The following is a 25,350-nucleotide window of genomic DNA, read 5'->3' as shown; positions in this document are numbered from 1 at the left end:
AAATCAGACGTTAATTTGAATGCTAACTCCAGTGTGAGGCACTTTTTATTGTTTTGCATATAAAACATTTTTTTTGTCTGTTTGTCTAAGGCCTATTTTTAAGTGCTTGGCAGAGAGCACCGTCCTTTTTTTTTTTCCTTCTTTTGGGAGAAACTGCCTGGTTTAATGTACATTTTTATAATGTGTCCTATTAACGCATCGCATTTTATAAAGTAGTCCCAGGCTGCCATCTTGGATTGTTTTAGCAGGGTGGTGAGCCACCATGTAAAGCACTGTGGCACACAGTCAAGGGAGGGGCTGGGTGGGGGGGGGGGGGGAGAGAAATAATTAGCTCTCAGTAAGTGGCACGTAACCACCATGGCTGTCTGCCCGCAGTCTTTGGGGGGGGGTGTTGGGGGGGGCACTAATTGGTTTCACAGAGACCTGAAGCCATTATCATATTTACTGTTCCGCTTTTCTTTCCATGATGAGCGTGGAGCTACGTCGACCAGATGGTGTGTGACCGGCCATGGAAGCAGGTGTTTCCTACACCTTAGTTCGCTCCTGAAGGGAAATTCAAGACTGCTTTTTTTTTTTTTTTAAACACCACAAAGGCCTCAGATTACATGCATGTATTGAATTGGGTATGAGAAGTGTGGCACATGCATGTCTCAGGGTTTCGTGTTTATTACATGTTCTGCTTTGCGTTAATTAGATGTTCTGTAGGGCTAGTGTATCCCGAATCTATTGAACCTAAATGCACTGGTGGTTATGCTGTATCCTTTTGAACCTCTGATAAATTTTCTATAAAAGCATCCGAAGCGGGAAAGGCACAGTCGGGCCTGCTTAATATATGTAGGCTACAGCCTTATTCTAGCATTGCATCCTTGGCAGGTGCAGGTCCCCCAGTCTCTGGAAAGGCTACACCAGCTTGGTTTACACACCACTGCAGTCAAACGTCTGGAGTTGTTCTGGTGCCTGTTTGTCATTAGAAACAGGGGTTTGACAAAGCAAAACAAGAGAGAAATACGTTTGGGCCATGTTTGATTTGGTAAGTAATACACATTGTGGTTTAAACTGAAGTATATTACAACTTTAACTGCACATACTAACAAGCTTTTTAGTTCTATGTAATCTTTATCTGGAACTTTAGAGTGATACATCCAGTCACAAAGGTCTTTGTCCATTGTTTTTGTATTTGAAAGCCTGTACACAAACGTGTGTCTCCTGCAATGAGAGCGAGGTTTGGCTACAGACTAGATCTGTCCAATAAGTCTGGGCCAAAACAGTCTTATTCAAAGATGTTATGTGACCACCCCCAAAAATAGTTAAGTGCACATGAATGCAGGCTGAGTCAGGCTCTGCTCATGCCATGAGTATCTCACAATCACAATCATTTTGCAGATTAAAAAAAAATAAAAACACTGTCAAAACATATGGGCAAAATGGGACCATTTGACGGGACGGTGATCTTGATCTGACGCACATATTTTTTGTATAATGTGTATCTGAAATTACTTAAAGCTTCAGTTCCCGCCATAGGCTACAGTTAAATCTCTGCAGCCAGAAAGATTCCCTATACTAACGGGAACTAGTGCTGAATTGCATGGCTTTCCCTGATGTGTGATTCCTGGCCTGATATGTACAGAATTACACTCCACGCCGAAGCTCTCCTACACCCTCACCCCTCACTGAAGAGGACGACTCTTTCGCGCTCAATGAATCTCCACGGAGTGCGCAGAATTAATACAAAAGCGAACGCTTACTTTGCTGATGTCACCACGTCTGTCTTTTGTTAATTTTCTGTAGATCTGGAATGTGTGTGTGTGTGTGTCCAGACTCAAAATACTTCTGGTTATTTTGTGAGAGTCAACAGTGCATTGCAAGTACAGTAAACACGCCGATAACGTAAATATGCTTCTACACTACAGCGACAGTTTCGTGCAATGCATGATTTTTGTCGGATGGGATTGAGAACATGTACGTCGAACGTATAGAAGCCTACGGCTCGTATTTATTTACATCTACGTGATATTGTAAATTTCTTACGGTCGTTAACATGCAAACACTACAGCCTATTAGCACCCAATTGGCTATGGCAAAATGTAGTAGCTAATAGCGACCTCAAATACTGGTAAAGTTCAGTAGCTTTTAGACTAAGAAGTACCAATCTATACATTATCGTATCGAAATGTATGCATCATGCAACGCTTCAGGTGAAGACGTCCGCTACGTTTCTTTGCCACCTGTTATTATTCGTGCCAACTATGACGATGAATGTTTAGATTTTTCCTCTTGCTGTATGAGGGGGCGGAGCCACGGCTGTAGTTCCTATGGGGACGAGCCAGTAAAAGCTGAAGCACTTGGTTTGCAACATTGCCACCAGCGTGAGCATACTTCTCAGGAGATGCACAAATAAATCTTGTTATTCTCGGCATCTGCGGTCATTTCCCCAACTAAACAGTGACGACCCAGGGACTACGTTGCTTCATAGGTTAAGAAGGACCAAATAAAGGTAGCTATCAAATGTACCTTTCTTTAATGTAAATACTGTATGTTTAATTTGATTTTGGGAGTGAAGACTAACAGGTTGCTTCTTATTTTCTACTGCCGTGATTAAATCGCTATAGAAACACGTAAACCATGTCGTTCTCTGTACGTTGACGCTGTATTGGGCTTTTTGTTGTGTGCTAAAGTAATTGGATGCGCTTGTTCTTATATTTTCGAGTTTCATTGACTTAAGACAAGTGCACGGTCAGCAATCTTTCAGCAAAGGTTGGAAACTGTGGTATAAGCCATTTTAGAGGCTATCATTTATATTGGACATACTCAGTTACTGTACAATATGCAAATGAGATTATCACACAACGGACATATCACAATACAGGTGAAAAATTGCCTAAATCTGGTCCTTGCGTTTGGACCCGAGAAGACGTGATTTGGTTTATGTGTAGCCTACACCTGCTTTACTGCATGGGTTTATTCATAAAGTTATCGATAACATACACGAAGTAGCCTGTTGTTGCAATTCAAATAGATCTTCGTCATATGCTTAACAGGTGCAATTGTGAAATAGTGCGACAAATCTTTTCGTCGGCTTGGAATAATTATTTTTAAAAAGTGAAACGTGCACTACATGAGTACATTTGTCAACTTGTTTGTTATTCACATGGTTTGATAAAATACTAGTTCTGCTAAATTATTAAAAATTCTTACTTAAACTGATTTATTTATTGTCTGGTGCATTTAAGGGTGTACTTGAGCTCAGTCTGATTATGTAAGTGTTAGCTAGCTAAATGTTTTTTTTTAACCTCACCTGTAATATTAAACTAATTTTAATTTGTTATTTAACTGGCTAGTAATTTTTGACTTCAGGTTATTACACTGAAGTTGGGTTGCCAGTAAATCCGTCCAAGACATTAAAGTGGAATAATCCCAACTGCCATATCCAGTAATAACGAAAAACCTAAATAATTATTTTTTAAATTAAAAGGACATATAAAATATGCTCATATCTTAAATTTAACCTGTACTTATGTACCTGTACTCAATCTTAGGCAAAATAAGTGTCTTGGCTGTAGTTTTCCGTAGATGAATTGTTTTTGTTTTTGTTCAAAGGATTAATTAGGTCATGCATTAGGCTCTCTGAGGTGCATCATAATAGTCTTGCTGGTCCCCAGATATACAAATCTCCTTAGGCTGTCTCTCCTGAGATGTGTGATTGCTTTCACATCCTTAAAGGCTGCCTACCCATTACATGCATGAATATTACATACATCCAGCCCCATTAGAAATTGGCCCTATGTTTCTAAGGACAAGTGTTTTGCATGAGCATGCAATAAGACAATATTGCATTCTGAAAGCAGTGTCCAATTTCTGACATCTATTCTAGCTATTCATTTTTGTGTTTGCTAACAAGTCAGAGGCTTGGGTCTGTAACAGATATTATTTTGAAAATGAAAAGGCTTGTACATGCTTGGAAACCCTGCGGTACACGTGGGATGATGTTGGCTGTTGAAATTTCCAGAGGTGCGCAAGAAAATCGGGAGAGTGGCTCTTTGATGCATGCCGACAGCTCCCTGTCCCACATCCGGATGGAGAAGTACGAGAAGATTGGGAAGATTGGGGAGGGCTCGTATGGCGTTGTCTTCAAGTGCAGGAACAAAGACACCGGCCAGATAGTCGCCATCAAGAAGTTTGTGGAGTCGGAGGATGATCCCATTATAAAGAAGATCGCGCTGAGGGAGATCCGGATGCTGAAGGTAGGCACTGTCTCACCAGTTTGGCTTTCTGCATGTAACAGTCAAAAGCTGTTTCTGCATGGTACAATGGTCATATATGTTAATCCCTCATGTTCATCAAAGCCACAGTCTAGGCACCTCTGGACATTGTCTTGTTTTGAGTCGTGGTGTTCTGCAGCAGTCCTCCAGCCTGATTGTCTAGCTTGGAGGCAAGTGCTGCAGCTGCTGAGTGCCCTGCTAGCTGCCGTGCTTAGATGAGATGCCCCACCTTTATCATTGATTCCAGTGCAGGAACACTGCATGAGGGTGGAAAAAAAAAACGTCTCTAGCTTTCTTTCGGTGCGGTTCATTCGTTTTATTATCTCTCACCTTGATAACATCCTTCGCTGTGTCCCGAGCACAAACGTATCTCTCCCCAGCATTACGCATCGGGCACAATGGCGGGGGGGGGTTGGAATCTATAGAACAGCTCTGGGGAAACGGGAGCACTGGGGTCGTCTCCCAGTTCTGCTCTCTGCACAACAACAGAGTCTGTGTGTGTGTGTGTGTGTGTGTGTGTGTGTGTGTGTGTGGATCAGCGAGCTTTGCTTTTTTTCCCTCTGCCCATCCTGCTGTAATAACGAAGAGGTGCGCTCCCCTGAATCTGTGAGGGAGGGGCCTCCGCGCGCAGGGCTTCAAACACTCTCCAGTGAAAGCCCGTCCTCGCTGGGCAGCTGCTTGCCGCTCCTCGTCCTTTTGTTTCGCAGCATTAGTTAAATTGGTCGAATTAGTTTAATTAGTTAAAACGCTGTCGCTCGCTTAAGGGTTGTGCTTTCACGAGCCACATCAGAAGCTTACAATAGCATCGATGAGCTGTCTTTTATGTTGCCCCCTCTTATCCCTTTTGGTGGAGCACGGATCACTCTACAGCAAAGACGGGGGGGTGACTCACCTCAGCCACCTGACAGGTGTAGCGCACAAACACCACCTGCTTCCAGAGAGATTGTGCCGCTCACATGGTGCAAGCCTGCTTAGCCAATCAAACAGTGAGATGTGTAATTGTGCGGGTGGAGAATTTGCCTAGGAGACCGGGAAAAACCCTACTTTTTCCGATATGGACCGAACCCAGGGATCTTTAAGGTCCTGAGTGATTCAAGGCTTAATGATTGATGTGAAAGGGAGCATCAAAACATTATGGTCTGTCTGTTTGCTCACCTTTCGTGTGTTTACACCAGCCCCTGTAGCTGCTGCTATGGAGGGTTCCTAAGGAAATGAATGGTCAAGGAGTGGTATGACTTTGCACGGGGCTGGTAAGTTAGCCCATCAACAGGTGCTCTAGACTGGAGGTACAGGCTTTGATAGCTGTGGAGGGAGCACTGTTCCCAGCCTCTCTGTGTGAGGCATTTTCCATGGTTTGGGTCAGTTGGTTTTTTTTTTTTAGATTCTTGGTTTCTTATGCTATACATATAGGCTGCTAACAGGGGATTTAAGTGTTGTTTCAAGTGGTTTCGAGCATTGGTGTTACTCTGTAGATGCAGTACAAGGGTAAACGCTGTGACATGTCTCTCACGCTCAAAAATTCGTTCCACTCACTCAAGGTGAAGACCTTTGACAGGTTGTGGGTAAATACAATAGAGAGCTTCTGTGTTCCCAGACAGTAAGCACTGTCAGACAAAGGGAAAGTCGTCCCCCAGGGGCAGGTCTTTTGGCATGGGATGTGTCGAGGTTCTCATGTGCTGTGACTCTTGTTACACTGTGTGAGAACTGTGTGAACGCTGTGATCCGCCTGACAATGGCATTATCATAGCCTGTAATTTTGGGAGATGCAGCATTAGGATTAAGAATCACAGCATGCCTCTCAGTCAGGGTAAGCGTGTTTCCCTAGCCCTAGCTGTAGCACCCAGCTAGCCGTGGCAGGGCAGCCATTTTGCACCAGAACATTTACCAACAATCATTTCAGAGGAAGAGGACGAGTATTTTAGGGTGATGAAGAGGAAGAGTAATTTGATGATCAGACTGAAAGAGGGAGATTAGGAATTTGGCTTTGGCCTCTGAGCCAACACTTTTGCTTCTAGGCATTAGTACTGTGGAACCTGTGGTGACCAGAGTGAGTGAGGAGGACAGTTTAATTTTACACCTGTCCTCAACACTGGCTCTAGTCCCATATTTGGCTCAACTGCGGAAGGGAGACTTCGCTGGCCGAAGTTATCACGTCCATTGTATTCATAATGATGAATATGTGCTCATTGTTGATAATGGGATAATACATTTCAAAGCAGAATAGAAGAGGAGAGATAGATGAAGGTGGAAGGCGGTGCCAGTGCAACAGGGCACAGATCCACCATAGACGTATGCAGGTGTCCAGTGTTCAGGGGAGCAGAACTGATGAACACTGGAGTAGGTTGCGCTCTTCACTGAGCTCTGTCTCTTTGTCTTTACCCAGGTGGCTGTTTCCTCAGAGGCTTTACATTCATAAATAACCTGCAGGAAAACAACGTTTGTATTTTTAACCTGTTTTTGTTTATCAGCCTGAACTGATGGGAAGTTCGGAGGTTAAAATGGCCGCCGCGGGGTGTCCTTTTCTGTGAAAAGGCTGTAAACAGGGCCGGGCAGTGACAGGTCGTCCCTGGAGATGAGCGCGCGTGTTTGCCACTGTTTGTTTTCGCCGTATGTTTGATTAGACGTGTGGCAGCTTGCCCTTCTGATGATGCGCAAACGAAAGACATCAAACAAATCAATTTTCACACCGGGTGGTTTGCATTCAGTCTAAATTGTGTGTGCGTGTTTGTGTGTGTGTGTGTGTGTGTCTCTTGAGAGAGCAGTGTCTATTTTTATAACCAAAATGACAAGTGTAAAGAAAAGGCTTTTCACAGTGTTCTTTCAGTGTTGGTACAGCACTCTATTCCTGGCTGCTGACTTTTAGAGTTAGTATTTTTTTTTGTTGTTGCAGGTAGACACATCTTTTGTGTGAGACGCTCCAGGTCTCCACGTTTTTCAATAACAGACCGCATTCTGTTTCCCACACAGCAACTGAAGCACGCAAACCTGGTGAACCTGATTGAGGTTTTTCGACGGAAGCGCAAGCTACACCTGGTGTTCGAGTACTGCGACCACACCGTCCTCAACGAACTGGACCGCTACCCCCGGGGGTGAGCCACGGCCGTCCTGCACTGAGAATTCAGCTGTCCTTCAGCTAGAAGACCCTGCACTGAGAATTCAGCTGTCCTTCAGCTGAAAGACCCTGCACTGAGAATTCAGCTGTCCTTCAGCTAGAAGACCCTGCACTGAGAATTCAGCTGTCCTTCAGCTGAAAGACCCTGCACTGAGAATTCAGCTGTCCTTCAGCTGAAGGACCCTGCACAGAGAATTCAGCTGTCCTTCAGCTAAAAGACCCTGCACTGAGAATTCAGCTGTCCTTCAGCTGAAGGACCCTGAACTGAGATTTCAGCTGTCCTCAAATCTGCCTGTCTTATTTCCCCAGGGGCTCAGCAGGCATTTCAAACCCTTCATTGAAACACAATTTGTATTTTCATACAATAATGTATTTTCAAAGTTATAATGAGTGGGAATGAAGTCGCTGGGAAATTGTCAAGTTAATAAAGTGGTTTGGTGGACCAGGAGGGGCCCCTCACAGTGGTTCTGAAAGGGACTATTCAACAGCTAGGAACAAGACATCTTGTTTCCACCAGTGACACTTGGGTAGTGACAAACAACACATGTATAGCACACACACGCACGCACGCACGCGCACTAAAGAACACCGGTCGTGAGCGAGCGGCCAGTGTGTTTTCCCTGTCGTGCGTGATGTGTGTGTGCGTGTGTGTGTGCCCTCTCGCCGTCCAGCGCTGACGGCTGTATTGTTTGACGGTTTCCGTGGAGTTGGGACCTGTTTGTTGTGGAATGTTTACAGTGATGCTCTCCCAGAATGCAGAGCTGGCTGTCAGGAGCCGGGATCCTGCCGACCTCCTCCCTCTCTCCAGCGCGCTCTCTCCTGGCAGCCAATCGCTGTAAATCGCCGGTCACGTGACCCAATTTAGCCGTTTCCCGGGCAACACTGACAGATGGGCCCTGAGTCAACAAAGCCATAGTGTTGGGCCGCACCGTTTAGGGTGGATATATCAGTCCGGGCCTTTGTCTCCTGATAACACTCCAGAAAAAGGAGGAGAGGACAGGAGCACAAAAAGGAGACATCGATTTAAATTTCGCTTCCAGCGTCTCCCTCTCTCGAAAATGTGCCGCTGATCTTTTTCTCTGAGGGAAGGTTTTGAATACAAAGTACTGAAAGAACGAGGTAAACACATTCTTTGCCGATCTACCTTGAAGCTGGGAGAAACAAACTCCAAACAGAGAGGGAATAAAAAGGAGATGTTTCCATCCTCAACTCCACAGCTTCTCTCCAAATTCATTAATTCACGAAATGACTGACAACTTAGCCGTCTCCAAGACTCGTACACATAGTGTTTCCTTCTACCTCTAAGTATTATTGTTGTTATACAACACACACACGCACACACAGTGCATGAATGACAAAAACAACACAACACTGAGTCATTAACTGTAACTCACATGACAAGAGAGGTACGTGAGCATAATCATTTGAATATTTGGAAGCAAATGTATTGTGAGCTATAGTGTGTCTGAAAACAGATTGCTGATATTGCATTTCAGGCTGTGGACATGGGGAGTGGCACGCCACAATAAGAAAGCAGTTACATTAAATCTCCTCTTACAAATAATGACACGTGGAAAACATGTAGAGCTGGCCAGGGCAGACTCGCTAGCTCCCCGTATACACACCTGCAAAGAAAATGGCTGACGGAACAGTATTACACTAATGGTGGGAAACAGTGGAACACAAGAGAAATCTTCCACTCCAGTGAAAGTTTAACCCTTTGAAGTTTTTAAAAATGTTTTTATTTCAATTCGAAGTCAGTGTTCTAGAACTCCATTGCTTTCAGTTACCACTAGTGATTGTTACATCAGCATTAGAATGTTCAGTTCAGAACATTCTAATCACATAATTTGTGATCTTAGGCCTTAAAGGGTTAATCAGTTCCCATGCACGTGTAGTTGTGTGTGTGTGTGTATGTGTTCGGGGACACAGTGAGTGTGGGTGTGGGTCTGCGTACCTGTGCCTGCGTGGAGTTCGTACCTGGCTGTACGGTGCCTAGTTTTAAGATGTCTGCTCGCTGAGCCCCGGCCGGTAGGGCGGGGGGCGGGGCTTTTGAAGAGCAGAGACGGCGCCCTGGAAGCTTTTTACAAGGCCTGGCTGGGAGAGAGCAGGAGAGAGAGCTGGAAATGACTCCTTTGTCAGACAGCCTTTGAGCGCGCCTCTCTTCCCAGAAGAAAGGAACGTATAAATGTTAATGGCCTTGAAACTGTTCTTATTTCCTGCGTTTGAGCGAGGTGGGGGGGGCCTGTTTGCAGTCACGGCCGCGCTGCCATTGGACGGCTGGGCTGCTCTGTCTGGGGTGCAGTTGACTGGAGATCTTGTGAAAAGATGTTTGTTTTTTTGGTGGAGAGCACCCCTCTCCTGACCCCTGAGGCTCAGAGTCTGTTCCCCTCCTCAGGGTCCCGGAGCACCTGGTGAAGAGCATAACCTGGCAGACACTGCAGGCCGTCAACTTCTGCCACAAACAGAACGTGAGTCTTTTTTCCCCCGTCCTGAATATTCCTTTTTCCATGCACCTTTGCTCCTGTAGTCCCTCTGTGCTCTTTCCCCCCCCTGCCCCTCCCACTCCTCACTGACCCCACTCCATCCCCCCCCGCTGCCCCACCTCCTTTTCACTGTCCCCGACCCCTCCTTCCTCTGCCCTGCCCCCTCCGTCACTGTCCCTTGCCCCCTCCTCCCATCTGCCCCACCCCCTCCTCCCTCTGCCCTGCGTCTCCAACACTGTCCCTTGCCCTCTCCTCCCACCTGCCCCCTGGTTAATAGGTTTCTTTTACTGGCATTCCTCCTGCACGGTTAATAGCAGACGGTGACACAATGCCTCAGGGCCTCTTTAACTGCCTGGTGTGTAAAAATTACAGTCGACGACCCCCCTAACCTCTCACGCACACGTTCGACATCGCCAGCTCTGTTAAAGAAGCAGACCTTTAAGCAGTAAAAAGATGACTCCCTCTCGCCCTCTTACATAATGGGGAATCTGCTTTTGAGCGTTGGTGCTAGCCTGCGAGCCAGCTGTTAAAACACTAATGCTCTCGTCGGTCCCTCCAGTGCATTCACAGGGACGTGAAGCCGGAGAACATCCTCATCACCAAGCACCAGGTCATAAAGCTGTGCGACTTCGGATTCGCCAGGATCCTCAGTAGGTGTCTCTGTGCGATTCACTCACTCACTCCTGCCATCAGCTGGTCACCAGCTGCCATTACACTTTGTATTTATGAGTAGCTGTCTTTAATGCTTTCATTTTAAAAGACTGCGGTCTTGCACAGTGCATTTTGTACAGAAAGCATGAAGAATGCATTCATTAAAAGGAAGAATAGTACATGACTTGGACAGAGATGTATTGTACATGTAAAAACTACACTCCATAGTGCTCATCAATAACCATCATGTCACATTTATTATGCATTATGCATGTCTGTGTTGCTTCTTTTTATTTTGCACACTGTACTGTGGGAATTGCTTTCTCTATATGAATTCTATAACAACACATTCAAATTAGATTTTTAGAACTGCACGTTCTGTTGGCATGGACATAGCCAGACTGATAGCTGATGCAGTGGTGCTGCAGTAGCCCCATGTGAACACACATATACAGAGATGATGTAATGGTTGAGGTGGGGCTTGGACAGAAGGATGAAACCGAACTTGTTCTGTTGTGCCGGCAGCTGGACCCTGCGATTACTACACGGACTACGTGGCCACACGCTGGTACCGGGCCCCAGAGCTGCTGGTGGGGGACACGCAGTACGGCCCGCCCGTGGACGTCTGGGCCATCGGCTGCGTCTTCGCCGAGCTGCTCTGCGGCGCCCCCCTGTGGCCGGGGAAATCAGACGTGGATCAGCTCTACCTCATCAGAAAAACACTGGGTGAGGAGCTGCAGCCTGTAAACGGGACTGGGTTTCCAGTCCAAAAACCCAGCAGTCCCACCCCTACCCCCCCCCCCCACAGGGATAATTAAGCCTAATTTATCACAACAACGTAAAGTATGTTACGTTACCTGCTGAAGTAGGTATAGATCCAAACTGCCCCTCCCTGTTCCTGGAGTTCTACCGTCCTGTATGTTTACCTTGTTTACCTTCTAAGAAATAGAATCAGGTGCGCTAAATTAGGGTTTAAATGAAAACCAACAGGATGGTAGATCTCCAGGAACAGGGTTGGGCAGCCCTGGTATTGATACTGCAGTATGCCAATTCATGATAAAAAATATTTTCTGTTATTTGATGGTTTAGGCGTGGTTCGTGTAAAAATGTAGCCTTGGGAACGATAAGCGCGTGTTCTGTTGGTATTGCCTTTCCTGAGCGGAGTTCTGCGCTGACGGGAGAGCTCGCTCTGTCTGTCGTTCGCAGGAGACCTCATTCCCCGGCACCAGCAGGTCTTCAGCAACAACCAGTTCTTCAGCGGAGTGAGCATCCCCGAGCCGCAGGAGATGGTGAGCCGCCGCCGCCCTGCGTCCCCTCACCGAGAGACTGCTGCGGGCTGCCTGGCTCTGCGTGGTACAGGCCAGGCCTGCCCAAACCCTGTTCCTGGAGCTCTTACCGCCCTGCAGGTTTTCATTTCAACCCTAATTTCGCACACCTGATTCTACTGATTAGCTGTTCAACGAGATCTGTAGCTCCGTGCTTTAATTGGGGTGGAGTGAAACCCTACAGCACAGTTTTCCAGGAACAGGATTGGGCAGCCCTGGTATAGGTGATTTGTTGACATCGCATACGTAGAAGGATTCAACGAAAAAATACCAGCTAATGAAAACACACACCATGTGAAAGTAGTAGAAAATGCTTGAACATATTTATGTGCTAAAATGGCTGAAATCAGGCATGAGACTGTTTTCCTCACGACTAAGTGATTATTAGTTATTAGATTATTATTAGTTAGATTAACTTAGTTTTGAATTGCACATATACACAGCAGGTGCATCTTCTGTTCCTCTTTATTGACTCAGATGCATTCCCGTGTCTCCATGCAGGAACCCCTGGAACAGAGGTACCCAAACCTGTCACATCTAGCACTGGGACTGATGAAGGTAAGCCCCTCCTCAGCTTCTGATATTTTTAAAAGATATTTAACTGAAGCGGTGCTACCGCCATACTCCACAGTGTAGCGAGAGTGCCTGTCTGTGGACTGGTGCTGCTCGTTGGTCCAGGTTGCGCGGTGTTTTCCTGCGAGCGCATAAGCTGTCCGCTTCCCTGACCTTTGACCCCAGGGCTGCCTGCGCATGGACCCGTCAGAGCGGCTGACGTGCGAGCAGCTGCTGGAGCACCCCTACTTCGACAGCCAGAGGGAGGAGACGGAGAGCGCCACCCGCGAACACGACCGCGCCACCAAGAGGCGGTCCCGCCTGCCGCGCAAGCACCTCCCGCCCGGGGTGAGATATCCTACCCCCACCCCCCCCCCCCCTCGTCTGCAGCGACTGCCACCACACAGCACCCCCTAAAACCTGACCCCCCCAGGAAGCGGAGCGCTTCATTAAAACCCACATCACACCAGTCACATGGTTCGTTTCTGTTAAAATACTGAAGCAAATTTACCTTGAGTGCGCTCAAAAACCCCCACAAAAAAACTGTCATTCCCGGTGGTACACAAAACATCTACAACGACAGTATCAAGGACAGGGCATTGTGAGCAATCCTCACATTTTACAGATAGATGTGGGTTCAATCATTTTAAATACTTACTTTTATGTTAGACTTAATGAAGATTTGTTCTTTAGAATTTTTCCAAGCTACACTGTTTTGGCCAATGTATTCATAATTCTACTCGGTGCTAGCCCCAGTCAAATGGTTAATGGTTAATGCATTCGGGTTAATGGTACAATTTTTTGTCCAGACTTTTGTCTATATTAAATATTGGTAACAGCGGTGTGTTGAATTTGGCTGCTTTGTTCAGGTCTGTACCCGGCGTTCTGTGTAAATGTTCTGTTTTTGGCGTTCTCTCCCGCAGTATCTGCCTCAACTCACCAGCAGCAACATCCTCCCGGCCCTGGACAACAAGAAGTACTACAACAACCTGCGAAAGTTCAACTACCACTTCCCCAATATCTAAATTCCCTGCTTTCTAACCAATCGGGGAACAGCAGAGAATAAATTAAAATACTTCGGTAATCTCGCGTTTCCAAGTACAAAATCCAGGAAAAGCAGCCGTTTGTGGAGAGTGCAAGATTTCCTGAGTGCGCAGATTAGCTGAACCAAGGCTTTGGTCACATGACCCCAGTGTGAGCCAATCATATGCACTCTGGCAGCTTTTCGGAAGAGACCTCTTTTGGTCTTGGGTTTCAAGTATATCTATTTTGTTCACTTTTTTTCATGTAAATGACAAGGAGCAGCTCGCAGCTCTGCTGATAGACCCACGTGCAGTATGGGGGAACATGATAGCGTAACTGCCTTACCCAACTTGCCAAATATGTTTTTAATAGTGAAAGATATATGCATTGGTCTGTCATCTCGATGTTCACTGTTGGTAGCCTCGTTGTTAAGGTTTGGAAGATGTAGGTGAAAGGTCTAATCTCCATTAGTCAATCCAAATAAAGGGTGGTGCACAATGTGAGAAATGATTAATCCAGAACGTAACTTGCCTGTTTGTTGTATGTGGACCTTATGCACAGTCCCCCCCCCCCCCTTGTTAATGTGTAGCAATAGTTCCAATTGGCCCAAGAGGAGGAACTGGAGAATGCCAGTTCTGGCATAATGAGTAGTACCAAAAGATGTGTGCAGCACTACATAGCCGTAGTTATTTTCTATTTTCTGTCACTGTGGTCCGTTTACATTGTTTTCCCCAAATTTTATTGTAAGCCACCATACTGTTACTCGGCGTGCAAAAAAAAACAACTGTTTTGACACCAGAAAAAGAATTTCAAATGAAAGATGGCAGCAGTACAATGTTAACAATAACAACAGAAGCAATGTTATAGAATTACCATATATACATCATCACATCTTATTTCCTGGAGACTGGTGCTTGTGGTCATTCCATCTCCCTCTTTGACTTATACCAAATGCCAAATTATTACAAAAAAATAATAATTTGAAAACTTAACCAATGAACCACTGAAAATCTCCACTGTCTTTGTGTGCACAAGTGTATATAAAGCAAACATAGTGTGTCTGTATTTTGTTGTACTTTTCTATGGAGTAATATTTAATACCTAGAATGCTGGAAAATAAATGGTAGGGGAGGCAAGTCGGTCAGTTTTTTTTTTTGTTTTTTTTGGAAATTGTTCGAATAAAGTGCCGGTAAGAGGAAATTGTTTTTGGAGTGTTTTGTATGCGTCTTCCAAATGTTGCTGTCCTCAGCTTATAGAATTTCTGAACCCCAGGTAACCCAGTTGTTGTAGGAAAAACTAATTTTCCTGAGCTCCATGCACACATACATTAAATTCTTTATGTGAGAGCACAACAGTTACTTCGGTCCGAATGCTCTCGTTGCCACGGAGGCCACCTTGTCAAGTCTTGACGAGTGACCCAGTCATGGCAGGTCTAGCTCAATGGCCAGCTTTGGCAGGGCTGTCTGCAGTCTCTCCACCGTTTTCTCCTTCTCCTTTATTCCCGGCAGGTCGCTGAGAAACAGGTGCTCCAGATTCCTACAGCCAAAGACACAGGCAGCGTCTTTTTTAAAAATTAATTTCCATCTTCTTTTCATCAGTAAAGCATATTTTAAGCTGGTTGATTGCCCTGTCAAAGCCAGCTGCAGCACCAAGGCAGGACACGCTCACCTAAAATGGTGGAGAAAAATGATTCCCTTGTCTGTCACGTTGCCACAGGACACCAGTTCCACCCTACGCAGACTGGCCTGTAGGTTCTCGATCTGGCTCAGCCTCTCCATGCATGTGTCCTCTATGTACATGCACCTGTTGAACTTTATCTCTTCTAAATGTTTCAGACCATCTGAAGAGAAAATAGAATATTACATTTACTCACTTGGCAAATACTTTTGTCCAAAGCAACTTTCAAGGCCACTATGGTGAACAACATCAAGTGCACATAAATAAATGGCAATGACAAACACAGAATTGAGAATACGTCACTAGATATTTAGTACAAAGTTGATCAGACTCAGGCCACTTCAGGTTAATGAAAGGTGTACAAATACAAACTTGGTATTGCACATATGTACATTGGAATTCCACATTTTCTTTTGGCAACACTCTATATTTTCGACTCATGTTATTTTGTGTAAGGGCGACTAACTGAGTAACAGCACTTCTGGAACATCAGACTTCGCAGCAGCCAGCTGGCTGTACATCCTGTTCATATTCAAAATTGAACAGACCACAGCGCACCCTTCCATAAGACACTCTCCTGAGTTAAGTCACCTCTGTGTATTTAAGCTCACAGCAGACTTTCATTTACATGCTGAGGACAACAGCACTGACAAACATTGCATAAGGGTACAAATAAAATCAACCATAGCAGGACTGTCTTCAAATATATAATTCTTGTCAAATCCTAACTCAACAAAAACATCTATAGATATTATTTTATTCAAGTTGGATGAAGCATTTTGTCAGCCAAAGTGCCGCACTCACCCAAGTGGTCAAACCCCCGGTACATGATACAAGACTCCGTGGCGTCGATGGCTTGGATCTTGTACCTTCCTAAGGGACCGGTGGGAAGCCCGTTGTAGTCCTGCTGCCAGCGATCAAAGCCCTCGTACCGCACCTTGGCCCCACAGCGCAGCAGCCACTCAGAGGCTGCACGGTCTGGGCCCACCGTTTTTATCCGTTCATAGTCCACCCTGGAGAGCAAGACGCCTCAAACATCATAAATGCTACATAGGCAAGCACCACTGCCATTACCATTGCCATCGTTGCAGAATTATAACGGAGCATTTCAATCACGAACAGTGAAAGTAACGCAGTGTATTCTTTCCTAAAAGAACCATCCACTAAGATGATTATCTAGCCTGCCCAAGAGGAGGGCAGTTGGTCGCCTGTGGTGCAGAACTACATCATTCATTCAGACTTTATATTGCGATCCTACAAAGCCGAATTTCAATGACACTACCGTTTGAAAGCAGAAAAGCCTTTATTGTTCTGGTAATTGAAACAAGTTTCTACTAGCATTTCACCAGGCATGACTTAAAAACAATTCGATGTAAAATATAAACAGCTTACTTGTTGAACACAGCATTGAGCCATCCCCAGAATTGTCTGCTGCCTCCTAGTGGCGGAGCTTTCCATAAGGCGCTCACGCTGTGGGCCGTCGTTAACAGCGTCGTCATAGTTTCGCCCTGAAGGTGTTACAGCACCAAGCACTTAACAAACCGGTTTAAGAGCCAAGTTTAAACTTGCACTAAATATGGAAATTTTGAATGTTCACGTGGGTTAAATCAGTTTGAGTTGTGTCTTTCCGCGTACACAACGGGCACTTATGAACGACTTGAATGGCACAACTGGACCATTGCAGACTGCACTTTAACAGGGATTAGGGTGACCGTCGCTGTGATGTCGGGACATCGTTTTATCCTCTATCAGTTATACTATCTATATAGCATAGTAATTACCCCGAAATATCAGTCAAATTAGTTTTACTTGTACATTAAAGGGGGGTTTGAATGACATTCGTTTCTTACTAGCCAGCAAGCTAGCTACCAAGCAAACCGGCCTGGTGTCATTGAGGAGGCGTAACTAAATAAGCCTAGCCTACTGTACATTTGAATGTTTACCTTATATTGTTTACCTTATACTGTCACGTGGATTAGACTAACCTGCGATCGCTGTCATCGCTACCTAAACAAAAGATGTAACTTATACATTTTCACGTTAAATAAACAAAATTACCATTTATGTAATGTATTATATGTGCACTGGCCTGTCATATTAACAGGGACGGAGCGGACAGACAAACGTAGCTTCCGTGCTAATTTGCTTCAAGTAGTCTAATGCACTCACCTTCGCTTTCGCACCAGAGCAAAGATGTTTTTTATTAGTGTGGTATGCTTCCTTTATGACCTTTCACCCGACAACGCCTGACTATCCTCTTGTGCCATTGGTCTCCAAAGCGCTACACAGTGGGTGAGAGTTCGGGAAGGCGGAGAATTGTATTCAGGCTAGCTACCTAGCCTTATTTTTTTCCCCACGTGAAAGGAAATAACAGCCTTCTGCGGTATGTTTTCGTGACATTGCGTGGGACCCTTGAAAAGGCCAAGTATCGTCTAAGTGTGATAATGATACGAACGATAAATAACGGTTCAAGCTGTGCAGCGCTATTATTGAGATGTACTTCGGGGTCTTCCTGGTTTGTCAATATAACTTCAAGACACAAACACAGGTGAGATTACATGACCAGACAATCTGACTCTATCGTTCATTGCTTTGAGTTAACATAAAACCAACTTTAGTAGTCTATGTGGTTTTTCTTTTACACATTGTCAGTTTTCTTATAAAACGCTAAGCTAACTAGCTAGTTTAGCTACCAGTTCATTGAAGAGGTCGATCCATTTTACAATTAGTAATAACTCGGCAGTTGCTTTAGTTTCAGTGGTCATTTGGTCTATCCCTTTGGTATCATTGCGGATTAAAGTTGGCTGAATGTCTGACAGATCGATAAGTATGTTTGTTCTTTTTGAAGTTATTAACTGTTTGAAAGCCATTCTGATGTTTTGTTATAGTTTTGCCACACCGTGTGTTTAATGTTACATAATCATTGGTGGTGTAACTGATTTTAGGATCGTTGTTTTTCAGTCCGAATTATTTCGAATTAAAGGCAAAAAGTGAGCTGTGTGTGAAAGATTAGAATGCATAGATGCATTTTCATCCGATCTTATATTAAAGATAGCAGCTTTAGTGTCGCACAGTTTAATCATTTGAAGAGTCAGATTTTTTTAAATGTTTTTTTTTCTTCAAAATTCAGTTTTCTAGAACTCTATTTATTTTTATTACCAGTAGTGGTTTTTACATTAGCTTTAGAATGTTCAGTAATGAAAATGCAAATCACAACAAAGTAATAATCTTACATTTTAAAGGTTTATGGCACGTTTTCACATGCTTTAACAAGATGTTCTCTGCATGCCAAGTTCTCTCCAAGGGAAGATCAATCTATGAAAGAATGCTTGCCACCGTAACCAGTTTTGAATACCCGAGGGGATGGCAGTATCCCTGCCTGCATAACACAAAATTATATAACAATGATGAGAACGGGTTATTCAGCCCAGCAATGCTTGCGGTTTTCCTACCACTAAAGGGTAGGCTACATAGTGTTCACCGTTTAACTACAAACTAGATAGATCTACTACCGTATCAAGCCTGGTCTTGAAAGCCCGAGAGTTTCTGCCTCTGCTGCATCCAACGGAATTTGACGTGTAAATAGTGAAAATAAACTTCTTACTGCTGGAATAATCATGCTTGTTGATGTACTAAAAAGGACACACGGAGACAATAGTAACATTTCTGGTTTGGCAGTTCTGGTGTAGAGTTGCCTTCTCTTTCCAGAACTCCAAAAATAATTGCCGGATTAGTTTAGGCGTTGCCAAGGCCTTGACAATGCGCATAACGACTATAAATGTTGCTTAAAGCTAATAGCAGACGCTGAATTTGAGCCAACGCGCTGCGGCTCTCTCGTAATTTCTGCGAAACTATCGAGAAGTTTCCACTTGCATACCTGGTTTTACACGCGGGGAGCATGGGCAGCTCTTATGACCGCGCGATTTGTTTGTGCTTTCCGGACAGCTCCGGCTCGGTTTTCAGTGACGCTGCGGCTTGTTTATCTTTTCAGCTCATACGATGTGGCCATTGTTGGTGGAGGCATCGTGGGCCTGGCCACAGCTAGAGAGCTGGTCCTGAGGCACCCCACGCTCAGCTTCGCCGTGCTTGAGAAGGAGAAAGAGCTCGGTGCGAACGGGGGAGGGGTCCAGCAGTAACTTCATGCCTTTTTTTGAATTAATGTGTCAAGTAGTAGTTTGAAATCATAGAAATGAAGAGCATGTGTTGTGTTCGCAGCCAAAGATACCAATGTAGATGTGTCCAGATGGAGTAATTGGTAGAAAATCATTTTTTTTAAATTATGAATTTTATGTGTGGGCAGATTTAAGATCAGTGGGAGGATGATCATCACTTGTGCAGTGATCTCAAATGTTCAGTGTGCATTATTGTTTTAAGAGAACACTTCCAGTTATAAGTGTTGACATATTTTTTGTAGCACTAATGCTTTACTATATAAACTTTGTCTTTACACCTACCGGCAATGTGATTGTGCCTTACCATCAGCTGTCCACCAGAGTGGACACAACAGCGGGGTGATCCACAGTGGGATCTACTACACCCCGGGATCCCTGAAAGCTCGGCTCTGTGTACGGGGCGCAACTCTGGCTTACGACTACTTGGAGAAGAAGGGGCTCCCCTACAAGAGGTGTGGCAAGGTGAGCCCCATCGACAAGCAAGTGAACCGCTCTCGGAGTGTGCCACCATGTTGTCTATCCCAGAGGAGCAGTCTGATAGGGGTGCCGATTGGACAATCTGGATTGGTCCGGTCCACACGTTAACGTGCCGGTGGACCTGTGTTTTCTACTGTTGAGTGCGATAGAGAAAATTACCCTCACACACCCCAATTGAGTGTCCAAATAGTCTGTTTATGTATAACCTGAAAAGAGTACACTGAAAACATTGGACCTGGGAGCTTCAAAGGGCTCTCTGAAAGCAGCAGAGGTGGAAAATCCAGGTTCAGGGAGTAAAAGTCCTGCCCAGTATTTCGTTCCAGTCACCTGGATTTTCAGCCAGGAGGTGGAACTAATTAGTGAAATCACCTGGCTGTGCTCGTGGGTGGAAGAAACACATGGCAGGACTTTTACTTTCTGACCCCTGGACTTTCCACCTGTGGAAAGCAGTCCGCTTGCCCAGCATCTTCAAATGATATGAACAATGCATTAGGCTGTCTCTTCTTGTGGTTCATGTCCTTCATGTGCTCGTGTGCAGTGCTAACCAGGCTGTGTGTGTTTGCGTTGGCTAGCTGATCGTCGCCGTGGAGAGGGAGGAGATTCCCAGGCTGAATGCGCTTTACGAGCGCGGTCTGAAGAACAACGTGCGCGACCTCAGCATCGTCGATGCCAAAGGGATACGGGAGCGGGAACCTTACTGCAGGGTAAAGGAGAAACGGCCCTTAGGTGTGGCCCTCCGCTTTAAATCAGCATTCATTACATTACATTACATTACATTACATTACATTGCATTACAGGCATTTAGCAGACGCTCTTATCCAGAGTGACTTACACAGCTTTTTACACAGCAAAATATGTTTTACATGCCATTCTCCAGAATGCAGTTATTTCACTGAGGAATTTTCAACGGCTAAAATAATAATACTAATAATAACTTTATTTGTACAGCACCTTTCATACAATGATTTATAACCCAGTGTGCATAGAGAGAAAAACAACTAATAAACACACAATAATATAAGTAACTGTGATATAATAAAACGGTTATAAATTATAAAATAATTAAGCGGCAAACAGAGCCGATAAAATGCTCATTTAAAATAACAAATCAGTGTGAATTCTAAGAGTTAAACAACAAATAGAAACAAGAACACATTTAAACAGATGCAGGTGGAACAATATATATACTTTTTTAAATTAATGATTGGTGTTATTTTAGTGGGGTTTTTTTTCCTGGTTTATGAGAATGTTAAGTGAAGGTTTTGGCTGAGGGTTCCGCACACTGGTCTGAGCCGCGCGGTTCCTCTCTCAGGGCCTGATGGCGCTGGACTCGCCCTACACTGGAATTGTGGACTGGCGCCTCGTATCCCTCACGTATGCCAAGGATTTCCAGGAAGCAGGTGGCACTGTGACCACAGAGTTCGAAGCCAACGACATTGCCATGGTGACGGAGAGCCCTGCTGACTCTACTGATGGTATGGTACCAGGCAGTTTTTTTTCTTTTTTTTTGTGTATTTCCTGATAGATTTCACATTTCCGTATTTGATCTTGTGGCATAATGTGTGAAACGGGGGTCTCTAGCTCATTATTTTGTTCCTTTGGAGTTACGTTATACTTTCCTTACACTTTCAGGACTGAAATTTCCTATTGCAATCCGAAGTTCTAAGGTGAGACATATTTACTTAGACCTCTCTTTGTTGGATATGTATAGATTACGAGAGAAGCCCCTGTTTTCAGTCCAGAGTGACTTACAAGAGGAGAAACTAGTGCATTTATCTGATTAATGAGAGCAATAATACCAGACCTGACTAACAGCATTCCCAGACCTGCTCTAGTGCATGTTAACTATGCTAACCGAGAACAAAAGTACTTATTCAAAATGCATACAGACTACATTCATTACAGGCCTCAAGAAGAGAAACATAATAACATAAGAATGTGGTCTAAATCCATAAATATACCATACCACCTTAATCAGCTCTAAAGGTGATTAAGAAAGGTGATCATCTCCACTAATCCTGCCGTATCTCTGTAATATTATGATGGTTACAGATGGGATTAATGAAGTTTTTAAAAGGCGAGTGTCTTTTTTTCCTGTCACCTGTAGGGGGAGGAGGTGCACTGTCGCTATGTCCTGACCTGCGGGGGACTGTACTCCGACCGGCTGTCCCAAATGTCCGGCTGCAGCCCCGAACCTCGTATCGTACCCTTCCGAGGGGACTACCTGGTCCTGAAGCCCGAGAAACACTACCTGGTGAAGGGAAACATCTACCCGGTGAGTCCCCGCGCCCTCATCTCTAGCAGAAGGGTAATATCTGCTGTTTACTGTACTCCACAGCTGGTTTGTGAGATTCCCATACAACCTTGCTACTCAAATCACGGACCTCGAGGGGCAAGAACTACTTCCACCCTCCCTTTTACCTGGGAGTTGGGTGTGAAGACAGTCTGCCCAATTGGTAGCACTACTTGTTCAGTTAATTACCTGGGATAAAAGAAAACCAGGGCCTAATTTGGATTTGAGGTCCAGATTTCGGTATGTATGTCATACAACATGCCCTGACACTGCTATTTTTAGGTGCCTGACCCACGTTTCCCCTTCCTCGGGGTCCACTTCACCCCCCGAATGGATGGCAGTGTGTGGCTGGGTCCCAATGCTGTCCTCGCCTTCAAGCGCGAGGGGTATCGGGTGTTCGACTTCAACGCCCGGGACTTTGCAGACGCGATGTCCTTCAGGTACACGCGCCCGTTCCTCTCCCACAGCAGTCAGTTACTGTTTTTCAGATGAATGCAGTCCCTCAAATACAGTACCTGTTTGGTATTAACCCTATCAAGAGTAGGTTTTTTGGAATGTTTTTTCAAAATTCGAAGGGTTCTTGAACTCCATAGCTTTCACTTACCAGTAATTTTTGCGATCCTAAAAAGTTAGAGTTTATCTGTTTGGCCTTGGGCAAGACTGGCTAGTGATATTTTGCAGGTTCCAAGATGCCAAAGACCCAATAGAGCATAGGTTATCAGGACCCCGATGGTTGAGGGTTAGTTGAATATGTGGTATGATATTATACTCCCTTCACCTGACAGGGGTCTTCAGAAGCTGGTGCTGAAGCATGTTGTTTTTGGAATGGGGGAGATGTACAGAGGAGTCTTCATCCAAGCTCAGGTGAAAATCCTTCAGAAGTACATCCCAGAGCTCACGTTCAGCGATGTGCTCAGGTAAGCCACAGGTGTGATCTGCTGTGCACTTGCTTCACGCTCATGTCTTTTCATTTTAGCTTTTGTGCATCATTTTGAACAAGAATTTATCTGTCCGTTGCCCTTTCTCTCCGAAATAAGTAAAATGTTTGTGGTGATGATGTCAAGCTGCTGAGATTTATATCTGCTTTCGGACTTATTTTGTTTGGAGAAATACAAGAAGATGGCCTTTTAACCTGTTACAGTAAATGCATTCCTGGTGGCTTTAATAGAGCTGGGCTTGTATGCGAGTGGAATAGCTTGCTCTGAGATAGAACAGCTTTTACCTCTGTGCTTGAACCTGAGTTTGACACTGGTATTTAGAGGGGGGGGGGGAGGAACCCTAGCCCCGTGTGATTTGTGCTAATGTGCTGTGGTGTTTCAGGGGTCCTGCGGGGGTAAGAGCACAGGCCCTGGACCGGGACGGGAACTTGGTGGACGACTTTGTGTTTGACGGGGGCGTGGGGGAGGTGGCCAGCCGGGTTCTCCATGTCCGCAACGCCCCCTCGCCCGCGGCTACTTCCTCGTTGGCCATCGCGGAAATGATCGCCAACGAGGTGGAAAGCCGCTTCTCTCTGTAGAGGTCAATACTGGTGGTCTTTTCTTGTGCAGCTTCTTATCACCAAAGAGCCCCAACAAATTGACCCTTGTGCGCACAACACGGCTGGCAACATCCCAGTGCTGGCATCATTGGACAGTATGTGATTGGTGGGGTGTCATTTTACACAGCACTGTTAAAAAAGTATAGGGAACACTACTCAGGTTGTCCAGTCTGTAAGAATCGTTGCTCTTAATTCAAGTCATAATGGCACTTCTATCATTTACTTGTCGATGTTGAAGAAAATGGGTACTTAAGTGAGTAAATATTGACACTAAAAGTAAGCAGTTATAAGCATTACTGTTTTTGTGTGGTACTTCATAATTATGTTCAGTTGCCATTCCCCTTTCTTAAATAGCACTTTTAATAATGCTTGTCATGCATTTCAGACTGATTTGGTGCTGTGTGACCATATACATTTCTGATTTTATCTGAATCTTGGTTATTCTGAATTCATTGTTGTTCATGTGTAAACAGAATGAAAGTGGTTTGTAAATAATGTTGTTTTTGCAACATTCAAAAAACCATAGTATGCTTTAGGAGGAGCAATAATTATTTCTTTTTTTTAATGAGAAATATCTATCAAGTTCATTTAGTGTTTTCCATATTTCCATGTCATGAAAATGACTGTGCAGCACATTTTTGGGGATTCATAACCAAGCACATAGACACAGTTTGCTGTTTTGAAATGCCATTAAAATACCTCAAAATGGAGTAAATGGTAAAATGGACTGCATTTATATAGCGCTTTTATCCAAAGTGCTTTACAATTGATGCCTCTCATTCGCCAGAGCAGTTAGGGGTTAGGTGTCTTGCTCAAGGATACTTCAACACGCCCAGGGCGGGGTTTGAACCGGCAACCCTCCGACTGCCAGACAATCGGTCTTACCTCCTGAGCTAAATCGGAGTACGATTCTTCGCTGAATCAAGCTGCTAAAATGTACCAAATGTGTGAACTAATTTCTTATGGAAAATCTTGCATTTCATTTGTATATAGTTATAATTTTACAGAGACACCAGACTGAGTGAATCTTTTGAAATTGTCTATGTACAGATGGAGTCCCTACCAGCACTGCCTTAACTGTACCATACACCATTTAACATGGTTTGACCTGTTTTGTAGAAACGTCCATCTACTGTCTGGAAATTATCTTTTTTTTAAAAAACATGTACAGTTGTTCACAAACTGTTCCTTGATATGAATAAATAAGTACAACTTCATTTACATGAAAAACAAGGTTTTTCTGAGAATTTGATTATTTTAACAGAGCTCTACTTCTAATTCAAATTAGAATTTTGCATAATTGCATCTGAGATGTTATGGTTATATTTAGGGCAAAAGAATAGAGTGCCAGTCTACTGCAGTTATTATGACAAGTGATTGAGTTAATCTTATGGCTCAGATGGTAGAGCAGTGAGAACACTAACGATGCAAATGTTGTGGGTTTGATCCCCGGGGACCACACATACTGAGAAATATATGAATTCATGTACTGTGTGTCGCTTTGGATAAAAGCATCGGCTAAGAAGCATATATAAATTTACTAAACATAACCTGTGAGCAGTAACAACATTGGGTCTCCAACCAGTCAAGTGTTTACCTGACAGAGACTGACCACTTGGAAGCATGACTGCTGTGTGCTGGTACTTTATTCTTCTTTTGTAATGTTTTGTTTTTGCCAAGCACCAGCATAAAATTATTAATGTGTGCATTCCTTTATGACACCGTATATATTCAGCGCAATTCCCACAGTGAGGTGTGTAATTAATATCAATACGAAATGTACCTA

At 44.4% G+C, this 25,350-nt stretch overlaps 3 protein-coding genes across 5 annotated transcripts; 2 read left to right on the top strand and 1 right to left on the bottom strand.

Annotated features, from left to right (window-relative positions):
• Positions 1-2,311: 2,311 nt before the first annotated feature.
• cdkl1 (cyclin dependent kinase like 1 (CDC2 related kinase)) lies at positions 2,312-14,608 on the top strand. The gene is made up of 10 exons (XM_064320898.1): positions 2,312-2,494; positions 4,007-4,241; positions 7,227-7,348; positions 9,770-9,842; positions 10,417-10,507; positions 11,034-11,234; positions 11,715-11,797; positions 12,335-12,391; positions 12,572-12,733; positions 13,309-14,608. The coding sequence occupies exons 2-10, from the start codon at positions 4,041-4,043 to the stop codon at positions 13,408-13,410; spliced, it is 1,092 nt and encodes a 363-aa protein (XP_064176968.1). The 5' UTR covers positions 2,312-2,494; positions 4,007-4,040; the 3' UTR covers positions 13,411-14,608.
• On the bottom strand, positions 14,131-19,111 carry dmac2l (distal membrane arm assembly component 2 like). Of its 3 annotated transcripts, none has more exons than XM_064320928.1 (5): positions 18,963-19,111; positions 16,478-16,593; positions 15,890-16,098; positions 15,077-15,248; positions 14,131-14,944 (listed from the first exon to the last, which is right to left on the bottom strand). In XM_064320928.1, the coding sequence occupies exons 2-5, from the start codon at positions 16,582-16,584 to the stop codon at positions 14,830-14,832; spliced, it is 603 nt and encodes a 200-aa protein (XP_064176998.1). In that variant the 5' UTR covers positions 16,585-16,593; positions 18,963-19,111; the 3' UTR covers positions 14,131-14,829. The 3 variants fall into 3 exon arrangements, with proteins under 3 accessions (XP_064176998.1, XP_064176987.1, XP_064176979.1); XM_064320917.1 differs by lacking the exon at positions 18,963-19,111 and adding an exon at positions 17,255-17,382; XM_064320909.1 differs by lacking the exon at positions 18,963-19,111 and adding an exon at positions 17,144-17,236.
• On the top strand, positions 17,385-24,797 carry l2hgdh (L-2-hydroxyglutarate dehydrogenase). Its single transcript, XM_064320885.1, has 10 exons — positions 17,385-17,633; positions 19,077-19,192; positions 19,568-19,719; positions 20,307-20,438; positions 21,047-21,209; positions 21,367-21,401; positions 21,842-22,009; positions 22,310-22,467; positions 22,813-22,944; positions 23,348-24,797. The coding sequence occupies exons 1-10, from the start codon at positions 17,530-17,532 to the stop codon at positions 23,541-23,543; spliced, it is 1,356 nt and encodes a 451-aa protein (XP_064176955.1). The 5' UTR covers positions 17,385-17,529; the 3' UTR covers positions 23,544-24,797.
• Positions 24,798-25,350: the final 553 nt, after the last annotated feature.

Source organism: Anguilla rostrata, chromosome 1 (genome assembly GCF_018555375.3).
Source record: "Anguilla rostrata isolate EN2019 chromosome 1, ASM1855537v3, whole genome shotgun sequence".
Classification (NCBI taxonomy): Eukaryota; Metazoa; Chordata; class Actinopteri; order Anguilliformes; family Anguillidae; genus Anguilla; species Anguilla rostrata.
The sequence above is the reverse complement of the archived record's forward strand: the minus strand, read 5'-3'. Positions and strand labels throughout refer to the sequence as shown.

Excerpts from the sequence above, each read along its gene's own strand:
- cdkl1 (XM_064320898.1), top strand. The coding sequence starts at position 4,041 with ATGCATGCCGACAGCTCCCTGTCCCACATCCGGATGGAGAAGTACGAG. Across the intron at positions 11,798-12,334 it reads TCCCCGAGCCGCAGGAGATG|GAACCCCTGGAACAGAGGTA; the intron begins GTGAGCCGCCGC and ends GTCTCCATGCAG. Across the intron at positions 12,392-12,571 it reads TAGCACTGGGACTGATGAAG|GGCTGCCTGCGCATGGACCC; the intron begins GTAAGCCCCTCC and ends CTTTGACCCCAG.
- dmac2l (XM_064320909.1), bottom strand. Across the intron at positions 15,249-15,889 it reads CCGGGGGTTTGACCACTTGG|ATGGTCTGAAACATTTAGAA; the intron begins GTGAGTGCGGCA and ends TTTTCTCTTCAG. Across the intron at positions 14,945-15,076 it reads ATTTTTCTCCACCATTTTAG|GAATCTGGAGCACCTGTTTC; the intron begins GTGAGCGTGTCC and ends CTTTGGCTGTAG.
- l2hgdh (XM_064320885.1), top strand. The coding sequence starts at position 17,530 with ATGATACGAACGATAAATAACGGTTCAAGCTGTGCAGCGCTATTATTG. Across the intron at positions 17,634-19,076 it reads ACTTCAAGACACAAACACAG|CTCATACGATGTGGCCATTG; the intron begins GTGAGATTACAT and ends TTATCTTTTCAG. Across the intron at positions 20,439-21,046 it reads AGCGGGAACCTTACTGCAGG|GGCCTGATGGCGCTGGACTC; the intron begins GTAAAGGAGAAA and ends TTCCTCTCTCAG.